Genomic DNA, 13,909 nt, shown 5'->3' with positions numbered 1-13,909 from the left:
CCCTTGATGTCCTGAATGTCACCAAAATGTCTTCCTTTCAATATTTCCTTTATCTTCTGGTAAAGAAAGAAGTCACTGGGGGCCTGATCAGGTGAGTAGGGAGAGTGTTCCAATACAGTTATTTGCTTACTGGCTAAAAACACCCTCACAGACAGTGCTGTGTGAGCTGGTGCATTGTTGTGATGCAAGAGCCATGAATTGTTGGCGAAAAGTTCAGGCCGTCTACCTTTTTCATGCAGCCTTTTCAGCACTTCCAAATAGTAAACTTGGTTAACTGTTTGTCCAGTTGGTACAAATTCATAATGAATAATCCTTCTGATATCAAAAACGGTTAGCAACATCGTTGCAACAAGTTCATGAACTTAATTGTCAGACCGCATATGACTTCACCGCTGAGCCCTTTTATTCCTCTGTAAAAAAGGTGTGGTAGTACCTCCCCGCAGTGAAAGACGGATATGTGAAGAACTCTTATGCAGAAGCTGTCACGAGCTGAATGCTGCTCTGGCCAACAGAGCATGCTCTGCCCCACACCAGTAAAGTCAATGAAAGCTTCAGAGAAGGAATACCCACACCACGAGTGTGTAAGTGGAAAGAGTGACAAAACTGCCCTCAGTGCTGAAGACTCACCTCCTGCCTCACCATCTCTAGCGCCGTCTTACTGACCTCCTTTCAGTTGCTCCACCATGACCTGCTCTTTCCTAACTTAGGATCTTGTGCCTGACACATCCTTGACCTGACAGAACTTTCGATCATCTCCTTCTCCTGGCTACCTCCTGCTTAGTTTTCTGGTCTCTGTTTTAACACCACTGCTGCCTAGACAATTCCCTAATGCTCAGGGCTCCATTGGAGATCCTACAACAAACTACTTCCTTACAGCACATGTCACACTTGTAACTACTTGTCACTATCCCCTTTCCCACTAACTGTAAACTTCATGAGGTCTGTCTTTGCTTTCCACTTAACCCCAGCTATTAACACAGTGTATGGCACACAGAGTTTGATAAATACCTGTTAAATGAATATATAACTGTGCTGCTTTACTATATAAATGTTATAAGAGGGTTATAGTGCATTGTACCACATAACCAAATTGCAGAACTGCTCAGAGAAAGCTCCTAAAGAAATCTGATTTTAATAAATCTGCCTTTTCCTAACCCAGGTGGGTACTCCTCACAATATTAGCAGCAAGAAAGAGAGGTATAAATGTCTAACTATTACATTGTTTTGTACACCTGAAACTAATAGTAAAAAAAAATAAATAAAATAAAGTGACTAGTGAATATCCAAAACTTAAAAAAAAAAGAAAGAAAGGAAGAAAGAGAACATCATGAGTTTGAAAGAGACACAGCAGCTGTTCCTCTCCAGTCATAGGACCGACCGCAGGGCAACTTGGAACTGACACATACATAATAAAAAGTAAGGATTTACAAATATACATAGTTAATTGGCCTCTGTTTGCAAATGTAAAACCAAAATCATAGGAAGAATTGCCTTTACTTCAGCTCTCAAATCAATATGGGCAGTACACAATTACCACATGACTATTCTTTAAGGAGACATTTTCCCAATGTGTTCCTTCTTCACCCTTCCCTTAGCCCTCACTCATACACAAAACAAAGAAAAAAACAGGAACTGCTACATTCCCTCCCATGACTCTTTCTCTCTAGATAACGTTGAAAGAAAGGCCAGCAGACAAGTAGCCACAGCTTCCAGATCATAAGAGAATGAGAACAAGTAGGTCTGTTTTTATTTGCAGGACATTCTACCTTGTTCCCCAAAAGGACTTTAGACAGCTGTGAATCAAGTTTCCACATTGTTCCCCCCCAACACACACACACACACACACACACACACACACACACACACAAGTTCCTTACATCAATGTGTAGATAAGCAGGAAAAGGGAGAGGGAGAAAAATATAAATTCAACATGAATGAAGATATAAATTCAATAAACATTCACAAGTAAAACAATTTGCAATATGCTATGGAGGAGTATGGATATGTAGTTACAAGACAGGGTTCCTTCTTTAAAAGGGGATTAAAACAAAGGTACACAAGGCTAAAATAAAATACCTGCCATAAGAGAAGTACAAAGAGAGATCTGACCAATCACACACTTTCAGGAGGTTAAGAAATGGCTCCAAAAGGAGGCAGTGTCTTAAATGGGGCTTAAAAGATGAATGGGACTGATGATAAAGAAGGGAAGAGCATGGGAGAGGCATTCCAGGCAAAGGAAAAATGTGGGCTAAAGATAAAAACAAAAAGGTAGTGGGCATGTGTAGAGAATAGATTAGCAAACTGGAAAGGTGAGTTGAGGCCATAGGGTGAAAGGTCTTGAATGCTACAGGATTTTGTTCTTAATAAAGCAAACAATAAGGAATTATTGCAGGTTCTGAGCAGAAGAATGGCTTGAATGCAGGAGAAGTGATTAATGTGACCCATGGGGACTGCAGTGGAGGGGAAATTGCAGGTAGCAAGGAGGCCCAGTTGAAAGACTCTTCCAGTTCAGGAAGGCAGTAATAGGGGTCACAACAAAGGGTGAGGGCCATACAAATGAACGTAACATATACTCTGAGGATGGAATCAACCCAACTTGGTAATTACAAGGAGTATGGGAGAAAGAAGAGCCAAAAATAACTGGCATTTCAGGCTTTAGGGGCTTTGTACTTTCTGCTCCCTCTGATCCACTGTCCCTTTCTTAGAGAAACCTTCCTGAAATAGAGCCTTTCCCATTCGCCGTACCCCATATTTACACACACATATCACTTTGCTTATTTCCTTCAAGGCAATCATTATAATCTATAATTATTTTATGTAATGTTTATTTGCTTATTATCTACTTATTTTCTAACCAGAAAATAAGTTTCACTTGATCAGTCCATCTGTTGTCTCCAGAACCACGCCTGGCATATATGTAGACCCTCAACAAATACTTTTTTCAATGATAATAACACCACCAGGAGAAAGTTGGACCGAGTCATCATCTAACCAGATGAGTCTGGTTCTGGGTCAGACCTACAAAACCTCCAAGTAGAAACATCAAGAGGCAGACTGAGGTAGTGATTAAAAAGCCTAACACTCGGTGCCTCAGTTTCTCCATCAATAAATTTGGGATAGCAGTACCAAGAGCTCATAAGGTCACTGTGAGAATTAAGAAACTAATATGTGTAAAGTGTTTAGAACAATGTCTAGTACATAGTAAGAGCTCAATAAATATTTATTATCACTATTCTGATTACTTTTAGAGAAATGGGTCAAAGCATGCAAGAGAGATAGAGACAGAGAGAGAGAAATCTACAACCATGGATTTGGGAATGATCTGAAAAGCATTCCTGAGAGGAACCATGAGCTCCTATCTGTGAAAAGCAGACAGATAGGAGGGTTGGAGGCTTAGGGAAAACACATGCTGTGGTCCTACTTAGGTGGCCTAAATGCTTAATGCCTCCCCTTCTTGACATGGGTACCAGCTCCTCTGGAAACCTTTCATTTACTTCCTCTCCCCCTTCTCTTTCATCCAGTAAAACCTAAGGGTTGAAATGGAATAGAGAAAGGGATTGTTCTTTTTTTATCCCCTCCATCTCCACTCAAATGAGTTCTTCCTCCTTGCCCACAGCTGTGTATGGAAGACAAGGACGCAGAACACTTAAGGAAAGGATGGCAGAGCAGCCATGGCTAGGCAGCGAAGGAGGAACAAGAGTAATCCGAGTGTTAACCGAGAGGCATGGCGTGATGTGATACAGTCTGAGGTCCGAAGGCCCGGTTCTAAATGCTGCCACATACTGTCTATGTGAGCCAGGACAACTGCTTCCTTTTTTAATAACGCTTCTTAAAAATGGATTATAAAATGATGTAGGTTCATTATACATAACTTGAAAAGTATAAATAAAATATCACCCACACCTTTCCACCAGTTAATATTTTGTATTATTTTCTTCTATCCTTTCTCTGTACAGCTATAAACATACTTTTAAACATATTTGACCGTTTCAAGTGGTAGTTGATTATTCTTTCTAACCTCTCCTACCACTGGGCCTGGAAGAGGGATAGATTATTTTCCTTGTTTCTAATTCTCCCTCCCTCTTCTCCAACTTACTAGCTTTAACTATTATGGCATCAAATTATACCACTCCTCTTGCTACAATCGTCAGCTGACCTCTGGTTCACTTTCCCTCATTCATTGAAGATTTTAGCTCCTTGTTCACTGGCACACCAACATAATTCCTTTGAAAATTCTTGGTGATTTCAATATCCTAGGCTCTTAGCTCCTGTTTAACCTGTCCCCCACCTACCTCAGTCACTAACTCATTGTCAAACCTTAGATCTTGTCACCACTAGATCTTGTCACTCCCAGGAACTTTAATCCCAACATACCTTCAATTTCATTCTACTCCCTCATATCTTTCGACCTTACTTCCTCTACTACTATGATTCTCTAAATCCCTCATCATATAGTCCACCTTTTCACTGTCCCTCACCCTGTTCTCACTCCCCTCTTTACTTGGCTTAAATTCCATGGTCCATGAGGATAATCACTCTCTCTTATACACCCCTCAGTCCCCAAGTCTCTCTTTGTCTCTTTTACTCATTTGGTAAAAGGGCAATCCTGGTTCAAAAGAATTCTCCACTAACTCCACAGCCACAGCCAAGAAACTGAATGTAACTAGGCATGTCAAGTGGCTTTACTAACCTGCATGAGATTTCAAAACTGCTCTAAAATCAAATTCTGTTTTACTCGCCCATTTACTTTCCTTCTCTACTAGAGGAGTATTTACTTTCGCTGTCCTCCTCCCTCGGACATGTCCCTCCAGCCTTACTAGCCTCCTTGCAGTTGTTCCTGCCTGGTACACACCTACCAGGTTTTTGTACTTGCTCTTCCCCATGACTTCAATGTTCTTCCCCAGTACCCATAATGCCTTGCACACAGTAGGCACTCAATACAAACTGAGTAAATGAATTTGGAAATAGATTGTATGTTCTGTTTTCTGTTTTGCTTTTTTCATTTATCATCAATTCATGAACATTTCCCCACCTTGTCAGATATACTTCAAGGCCATTTTTACAGGGCTAATAGTATTCCATTTTATGGATATATGACCATCATTTATAATTTGGAAATGAAAAACCAAGACATTTACAACTGGGAAATTTTGGATGTTTCCTCCTTTGATCGTTCTGAGCCTCACTCAGTATTTGCACCTTTAAAAATAAGGGTAATATCTAACTCAAAGGATTGTTGTAGAGACTGAATGTCGACTATAAATAGATACAGAGACATCAGTTTTATTAATATTGCTTAGAACACAGAGGCATCATAATCTCAACTGAATGAAAGATCATAGATCTTGAAAGCAACAGATTCAAATGTAACTCACAATATTGTCCCTTAATAGCTTGATCAAGACACTTAACTTCTATGAACTTCAACCGAACCTCAATTAAACCATATATTTCTAAAAGTGATTGTAGTAATTAACAACAGATATATAAAAAAGCTCAGCATACTATCTGGCCCAGATTAGAAAATCAATAATTGTTCATTTATTTACTGCTCATAAATAATAACTAGGACTTTTCTTAAATTGTGAACAAGATTTTTATAAATTCCCCAATAATATACAGATTACCAGTGCAGAATTTGCCACTGTGATGAACAATTAATCAATACCTACAAAGTATACTTTAGATTTTTTATATTAATCTCTATATCAATTTTATGTCTTTTATTATAAAAAGACAGGCAAAACAAATATTTTTTAATGACAGCATAAATTCCTTTACCATATTCTAATATATATAATACATAATATATATTATACATATATAATATTATAGTATATACAGTATATTACTGTATATACTATAATATGTAGTATATATAATATATACTATATAGTATATAACATATATACTATATAGTACATATTATATATATACCATATATTATATATGTTATATAATATACACACACACACATCAGGTCAGTGAATTATGATAACAGCAAGAAAACATAAAGTACATCGGCCTCACTTCAGGGATATCTTTTGAAGCAATCTGTGAGCTGTAGCCATATAAAAGCTAATACATTACAAATTTATTATATCAGTGCCTTTCCATATTTTTCAGATACAAATTTCAGTATGTACAACTAAAATGGTCAACAAATACACTGTAAGGTCCTCTAGGATGTAATCATCTCTGCCTCCCTAGGACCTAGCCCAGGGCCTGACATAAAAGGAATTGGATAAGCCCTGAGTAGGTAGATGGGTAGGGGGTAAGAGACTAATTGAGTATGGTAGTCAGTGGTGCTGTCTCTCCAAAGCCAATACTTTTTGTCTCCCCACCTGTGGTTAGATGCAGTGATCTAACCTGTTCTGGCCAATGAATTATGAAAGTAAGTGACAAATGTCATTTCCAGGCTAGAACATTTATATGCTGACACAAGTCCTTCCATGTTCTTTTTTCTCAGCTACAGTGATCATGAAAGCATATGTTGAAAGGAAATTTCCATCAGTCTCTAAGTGAATGTAATTTGCAGAACCCTCTGCTCAACCCAATGTAAATACAGCATGAGTCATAAATTTTTATTGGGTCAAGTCACTAAAATTGTGGAGTTTTGTTATAGCAGCATAACCTAGCCTATCCTGACTAGTACAGTAAGTAAAGTAATGACATTTATTTTAGAACTAGAAATTTGTTAAGTTTATTTTCAGAAAAACAAAATGGTAGAAATAAGCAGTTTATCTTGAACATGTAACTTAACCTTTCTGTAAGATAGTTCTTTCATCTATAAAGTTGGACAATAATATCTACCTCATAGGACAGCTATAGGGATTAAATAAGTGAATGTCTATTCAGTACTTAGCAGAGTACTTAGGGCATATAAAGCTTTCAATAAATGGTACCAGATTATTATTATTAATGCATTAGATGCTTATACACTGCATATTTTAGTTTACGCTCCCATCTCTTACTCCAATCCTATCTTGCATTAATACGCTGAAATCTAGAGTTAAGCATCATACCCAGGGTCATAACAAGAGTTAGTGGCAGGCCTGATACTAGAACCCAAACTTTGAAAATGTTTTGTTAACTGCCTAAAGCACAAAATCCCTGCAATATACTTAAGGCTATAAACGTGACAGTGCAAAACCTAAAATTAATTTTTACTTAAACTACGTTTTAGCATTAACTGGTAAAACATTCAAAATTCTGCTATCAGAAGGACAGTGTTAGATTTAGTATTATTGTTGAGAAGAGAAGGTACTTGCAAAAACCTAAAAGGATATGTTCATTATATTTTCCCCTCCACAATTTCCCCAAACTCAAAATAGCATAGAAAAAAAAAACACACCAGAAATAGCTTCATGTATTTTTTCATGCATCAGTCTCATGAAAAAATGTATTAAGCGAGGAAAAGTCAATTTCTCTGCCTTATTTACAACTGTATTAAGTTATATCCCACTGATAAAAAGACACATATATTTTTGTAACAGAAGAGTTCACATGGATTTTCATTTTTCTAAATAACTATTTTATATATGGTAAGAGATGGTTTAAATATTTTATTAAGAAACTGCAAGATAAATTATAATATTTACCATTTACTGAGTGTTTACCCAGTGATATAAACTGTGCTAAATAAGCACTTTACACATATTAGCTCATTTCATAACACATTTGTAAGATAGGTACTATAATTATCATTATTTGCTAATAATAAAAATGGAAACTCAGAGTAATTTGTCGGTAGTTACTCAGGTAGTGGTAGAAATAGAACTGATTCTCAATTTATATGGTATTCAAGCTCTATCAAATTCTTGACCTTCCATAATTTTTTTTAGATCACGGTCAATTCATCTTATCTAAGGGGTGGACTACATGATCTCTAAGACTTCTTCTAACAATGATTCTGTGAGCAAAAACAGAAATCAGTTCAGAATTCACATAGTATCTGTGACAGTAGATTCCAGATACAAGGGGAAGGCCATCAGTAGAAGAACCAACAATAAGAGTAGAAGAGAGAAAAAAAGAAGAGTAGGAAGAGGAGGAAGAGCAATGGGCCCTTCCAAGGGGGCCGACACACATACATTTTACTAGACACTAGGGCCACTGTAAGAAAGGGGAACGTAGAATAGGAATTGAAAGTACAACTCTAGGGATGTACATAAATAGAAATAGCTTAGCCTGCTGATATGATTGCCTCAGAGCAGACCAGGAAGGAGCTGTGGAAAGGCTCTGCAGGAATCAGTGGCCATGAGCTCAATGCTGAGCCAAGATGCAGAGTTCTAACATAAACACTGGTCAGTAGTTAAATAAGAATAGTTGAATATAGATGAATGACCACTAGGTTTCTAGAAGAGGCATTTCCACAGCTGTCATGCATCTGGATCAATCTGAAATGCATAACACTATGGAGAATGTGCTTTTAGGACAGAATGGGAAAGGAACTAGCACTTACTCTACTTAGTTCTTTAAGTCCCTACCGTGTTCCAGGCACTGTGTACGTGCTTTCACATGTTACCATACTTCACCCTCATAACAACCTTGGTAGATGCGATGGCTAATTTTACATGTCAACTTGCCTGGGCCACAGTGAATCAGATATTTGGTCAAACGTTATTCTGCATGTTTCTGTGATGGTGTTTTTTGGATGGGATTAACATTTAAATCAGTGGACTATGACTAAAGCAGGAATGCAGTTGGGCCTCATCCAATCAGGTGAAGGCCTAAGTAGCACAAAGGACTGACCTGTCCCAAACAAAAAGGAATTCTGCAAGCAGAATTGCCTTTGGACTCAAACTCCCTAGGTCTCCTGTCTGTGGGCTACCCTGCAAATTTTGGACTTACCAAGCCTCCACAATCATATGAACCAATTCCTTAAAATAAATCAATATATCTCTGTGGAGACACACACCCACACACCCTATTGGTTCTGTTTCTCTAGAGAACCCTGACTAATACAGTAGATATTGCTCTTACCACTCAGGAAAATAAAAGCCTAAAAGGACCCTTTCTCTTTTCCCACTATATCACAGAGTAAAAAGCCCTCAGGACTCACATTTTATTTTGAGGGGCTAGTATGGGAGGTGGAGGGTAGTGAGAAACATGGAAACCCTGTAACTACAAGCCACACATCCCAAGGAGTCCTTTACAAACCCTAGTGTCACATATGTACCCAGAGCCTTGAGGTGCCCAAGTGATGTACTAACCTTTGGTCTCCTGATTCAGTTATTTTGGATAAAGAAATAAAATATTCCTACTAAATCAACATTTGAAGACTTTGAAAGAAGAAAAAATAATTAGTAAAGATTTTGCTTACCTCGGTTCAGTCATCTATTCAAATGGAGACTGCAGCCAAGAAATCAAGAGAAGGCTGAGACTCAAAAGGGCGGCAGCAATGGAAGAATTAGGCAAGAGTACCAAGAACAAAGATGGGCTGTTAGAGACCAAGGTTAAGATAATCCACTTCCTCATATTCCCAGTTACATGTACAGATGCGAAAGTTGGATAGTGAAGAAAACAGGCTGATACAAAAAAAACTTGATTCATTTGAAATATGGTGCTGGAGGAGAGTTCTAGGAATATCCTGCACCACCAAAAAGACAAGTGGATCCTAGAGCAAATTAAGCCTGAAACATCACTGGAGGCAAAAATGACAAAACTGAAGCTGTCCTACTTCAGGCACATCATGAGAAGGCATGGTTCTTAGGAAAAGACAACAATGCTGGGAAAAACAAGACAGCAGGAAAAGAGGAAGCGCAAATATGAGATGGAGTGACTCCATAAAAGACGCCTTAGGTACGCGTCTACAGGAGCTGAGCAGGGCTATTGAGGACAGGACACTGGACATCACTCATGCAGAGTTGCTGGAAGTCAGAGCAGACTCAACGGCACATAACACACTAATAATGGACAGAACAGATAGAAAGGAAAATAAAAGATTATTTGTGTCACTCTGCTTTGTTTAGGCTTTCTTTGGTTAGTCATTCACTCTCTCAATAAATATTTATTTTGTACTTTATATTTTTTATGGGCTCTTCTGTATACTGGAGGGTGCTATTTAGTGTGCAGAGTGAAAAAAGACAAACAAAGTTGCCCTCAAGTCAAGAAGTTTCGCAGAAGAGGTGACATTTCAGCTGAAACAATGTGAGTTTAAGTAGTGGAGAAGTGGGATGGTATTCCAGACAGAATTTCAAACACAGTAAAATTCAATTGAGTCTATGTTCCATGTTGCTAAAAGTGTATGTATGTGTTGGGGGGTAGAGAGGCTATGGCAGGATATGAAACTGGAAAGGCCAGCTGGGGTTATGTAGTGAGGAATAATGGCAAAGAGTTTGACCTTTGTCTTGCAAACAATCAGAGTTAAGGATTTCTAAAATGGGGAGGGACAGGGCCATGGGCCAAGCCTTTTTACTGAGACCATTCATAGAGCTTATGTACATATAAGGACAGCTGGGAATAGCTTGGTCAGCTAGACAGACATAACCACAGATAAAGAAAATCATTATAAAGTTTGATTAAAATTAAACCTTGAATAAAAACTGAGCCGTACAGTTAAAATAATAATAGTAATGTTTATTATTAAAAGGCATGAGTATTTCATGTGCTAATTAAAATATTAAAGTTGAGTTTACACACAGTCAGTTGCAACTAAAAATCTATGGTCCATAAACTGGCAACTACTATAACCATTATTAATGCAATAAATACATGTGGAAATTTTTCTCAAAAAAATGAAATAAAACTCAATTGGAGTTGATGTAAGGAAAATGATTATTATGGTAATAAAGATATAAGTGAAATCTGTGTCCTAAAATATGAACTAAATTTTATATTTAGGCCGGAGAGCAAGAGATGGCTTAGTAAAGCCAAACAGATTTTGCAAATCACCAAAATGGAAAAAGAACTTGCCTTAAATTACATTTCTAAAGAGTGAAGTGATCAAGAAAGGAATCTACTATAAAGGAACATTAATTAAGAGCTAACAAATCATTCGGTCTCTTCTACCCTTTCATTCTCCATTTTTCTGCTGATAGTTTTCTTTTTCATCATTCCTAAAGGGATTTTAGAGTTCCTCATTCCAATAGCTCCCCTTTAATTTTACTTTAGCAATAGAACCCTGCAAATAATTGTAAACAAAATCAGTATATAAAAAAAGAAAGTATAAAGCTCAGGCTGAAAGAGGGGATACTGGGACACCCTATCTTGGCCTCCACTTGGCCTTCACCCACCGTCCCTCTGAGATGTCTCCCCAAAGAGCCCTTAATTTTCCTCAGTGCAGTGTGAAGCATTCTGGTCCATATCCAAGCCGCTAAATTTATAAATGAGGAAACTGTAGGCTAGAGAATTCATTTAAATGAGTGGCCTGAGAAAAAGACCCCTCCTTCCTGGCACCTCTGCTGAAATTAAAATGGTTTCTCTTCCTCATAAACCCTGATGTAAATTTCTGGGTTAAAACCATTTCTTATAAATTATTCTACAAGTTAACGCCACCCCTCTATCCCAAACTCCTATTCAAAATTCACATAGGTCAGTAACCACGAATTTAATAAGTGCCTACTGGAGGACAGGTACTCTACTAGCGACATGTCATCTGCTCTCATTTAACCATTACCAAATCCCCAGGAGAGCTAGAAACTGGGTTCAGAGAAGTTCTGTAACCTTCCCCAAGTCACAGAGTTAGCAGAGTGGAATCCTGGTATATCTGACTCCTACACCAAACCTCAGATTCCTGCACTCTTCCTAACCTCAACCCTTCCCAAATCTTTGCCTATCTTTACATAGGCTCTCAGAAATACAAAACTGTAAGGGATCATTGTCATTCACACAATATGTACATTTCCAGGCTTACCAGGAAATAGCTCATGCCTCTGTCAAGTACAAAGCTATCAAGCCTACCTTAAATTTCTAAATGCAAGCTTCAAAGAACAGAGATTCTAAACCCTGCCCCCACTCCCAAAGCTTGGGACGTACTCCTACAACTTCCTTTACAGGCAAGGACTACATTTATGTTCAGTCTTACAAAAAATAATGAAGGTTAAAAAGTCTTAATAAAAGAGCTACCAAATCAACTTTGAGCTGAGCATGAGATGAAAGGTGGCACTTTAGGCTGAATATTGGGTAAAATTTAAAATTTGTATTTGGGGGCAGCTTTGGGACAAAGGATGACTGTCAAAGTGGAGTAGGGGACAGAGTTGGCATTAAATAATTTGAATTTGGGGAGAGGGCAAGATAATTTGGATTAGGGCATCCTCTGGGAGCAGAAAAACTTCTTGAAGTGACTATTGTGGCAAATTACAGAAGACTGTGGAACCACGACTGACATTAAATCATTGATAATAGGAGGAGAGATTTTAAACAGAACTGAGACTTGGGGCCATCCTCTGGAAAGGGTAATCCAAAGATCGGACAAGTCTTAGGCAATAGGGGTGTGAAATTCCTGGTGGACTCCGGTGTCTGGGGTCCCGCTGGTTGGGTGGGGGGCCGTGAAACCCCAGTGCTCCCCTCAATCCCCCGCCCCCGGCCTTACCTTTTGTTCGATGTAGTGAGTCGTGAACTTCATGGCTATAGCGGAGTGGGATGTGAAGCTAGTTGACAAGTGAAGCTTGCTAAAGGCCCTTAGAGCCGGCGGTACCGGGATGGCAGCCCCGGGCGTCAGGAAAGCCAGGAACAGGAGGGAGAGGCGCCCCATGGCTCGGGCTCGCGGCTGCACTGCGGGTGGGGAGGCAGACCCGCTGAAGCAGGCAGTCACAGCGGGACCCCGCCTCAAACAGGCTCCTCCCAGGGGAAGCCCAAAGTCATCCCGCCCTTCAACAGCACCGCCCAAACCCAGGTCACCCAAGCCACACCTCCCCTGTCCCAGAGGACGCCACCACATTTCATCTCCCTCTCTTGCCATCCCCACTTTAGAGTCCACCTTCATTTCGGTCACGCTCCAGATCTACCCTTATAATCGCAGGGCCCCAGCCTACCTGACCGCTGAATCCGATCTTCAATTATATGTATCACCCACCAAATCCATCTTTCCGCCTGGTCACCCAGTATTCCCGCCTTTATCATCACCGCCAAAACCTAACCCGTTCCCCTTACTTCCATCGCCACACCCCCATGCCCTCCGCAAATCCCAAATAATGGTAATAATAGCAACCACCACAATTTATTGATCGTTCATTACATGTCACTATATCACTAGGCATAGTGGCACACACATCTCATTTAACAGCAATCTTGTGCGTCGTGTATGATTGTTATTCCCATTTACAGAGGAGAAAACAGGCTAGGACAGGTGCGGGGACCTGCACTGGGTCACCCAGAAAAGGCTTCACGGACTGCTCTATCTGGCTCCTTGCACCCCACCTCCACTATGTAAGCCTAACCACCTCCAACGTGTTGCCCACGCAACCCATCCATTAACGAAGGTCACCAGGGGACCACGAAGCCTCGGATTCCGGCGTGGTTCAGGTCCTTTCTTCCAGGTAACGCCCCCTCTTTTCCCAGCACCATGCAGCCCGCTCTGGGTGAGGTGAACTCCCTCCCTCCTTTCCCCCGCCGCCGCCTCCTTCTGCCCGCGTCCCCGTGCTGTGCTATCCCCCTCCGGCAGAATCCCCTTGCGTTTTCACGGCTCCGCCAACGCCCTTCACCAGCTCCCACTCCTCCTTCCAGCCTCCCGGCTGAACCCCAGTCGGAGGGGCGTTCCCCCAGCTCCCACCCATTCCCGGGATCCCTACGCTCAGCTAGCTCATCTTGGCCTCCAAACCTACTTTACAGACAGTACTATTGCTCGACCAGTCGGGGAAGAACTTTTGCCAAACCTGTCTCTACACCCAGTTTGACGAATATGGTCGTTCCCTACAGCTCACAAGATGCCGAGGTTACTCTCCACCCTCGGCGGCGCCTTCTTCTGATT

General features: G+C 40.1%; 1 protein-coding gene across 4 annotated transcripts in view; it reads right to left on the bottom strand.

Annotated features, from left to right (window-relative positions):
* Positions 1 to 13,899, bottom strand: part of PRCP (prolylcarboxypeptidase) — a 60,206-nt gene extending 46,307 nt beyond the window's left edge. Inside the window, exons 1-2 of one of the 4 annotated variants that reach the window (XM_019752556.2) lie at positions 13,815 to 13,899; positions 12,533 to 12,714 (exon numbers count right to left, since the gene is read on the bottom strand). In XM_019752556.2, the coding sequence (XP_019608115.2) occupies positions 12,533 to 12,694 (162 nt within the window). In that variant the 5' untranslated portion in view covers positions 12,695 to 12,714; positions 13,815 to 13,899. Of the gene's footprint in view, positions 1 to 12,532; positions 12,715 to 13,763 lie in introns of all 4 variants that reach the window. The other 3 variants (XM_019752555.2, XM_074335691.1, XM_019752557.2) reach the window with 3 other exon arrangements.
* Between the last annotated feature and the right edge of the window lie 10 nt (positions 13,900 to 13,909).

The sequence above is a fragment of the Rhinolophus sinicus genome, linkage group LG06, assembly GCF_036562045.2.
Source record: "Rhinolophus sinicus isolate RSC01 linkage group LG06, ASM3656204v1, whole genome shotgun sequence".
In the NCBI taxonomy this organism is placed as follows: domain Eukaryota; kingdom Metazoa; phylum Chordata; class Mammalia; order Chiroptera; family Rhinolophidae; genus Rhinolophus; species Rhinolophus sinicus.
Note: the sequence above shows the minus strand (reverse complement) of the source record. Positions and strands in the feature narration are given on the sequence as shown.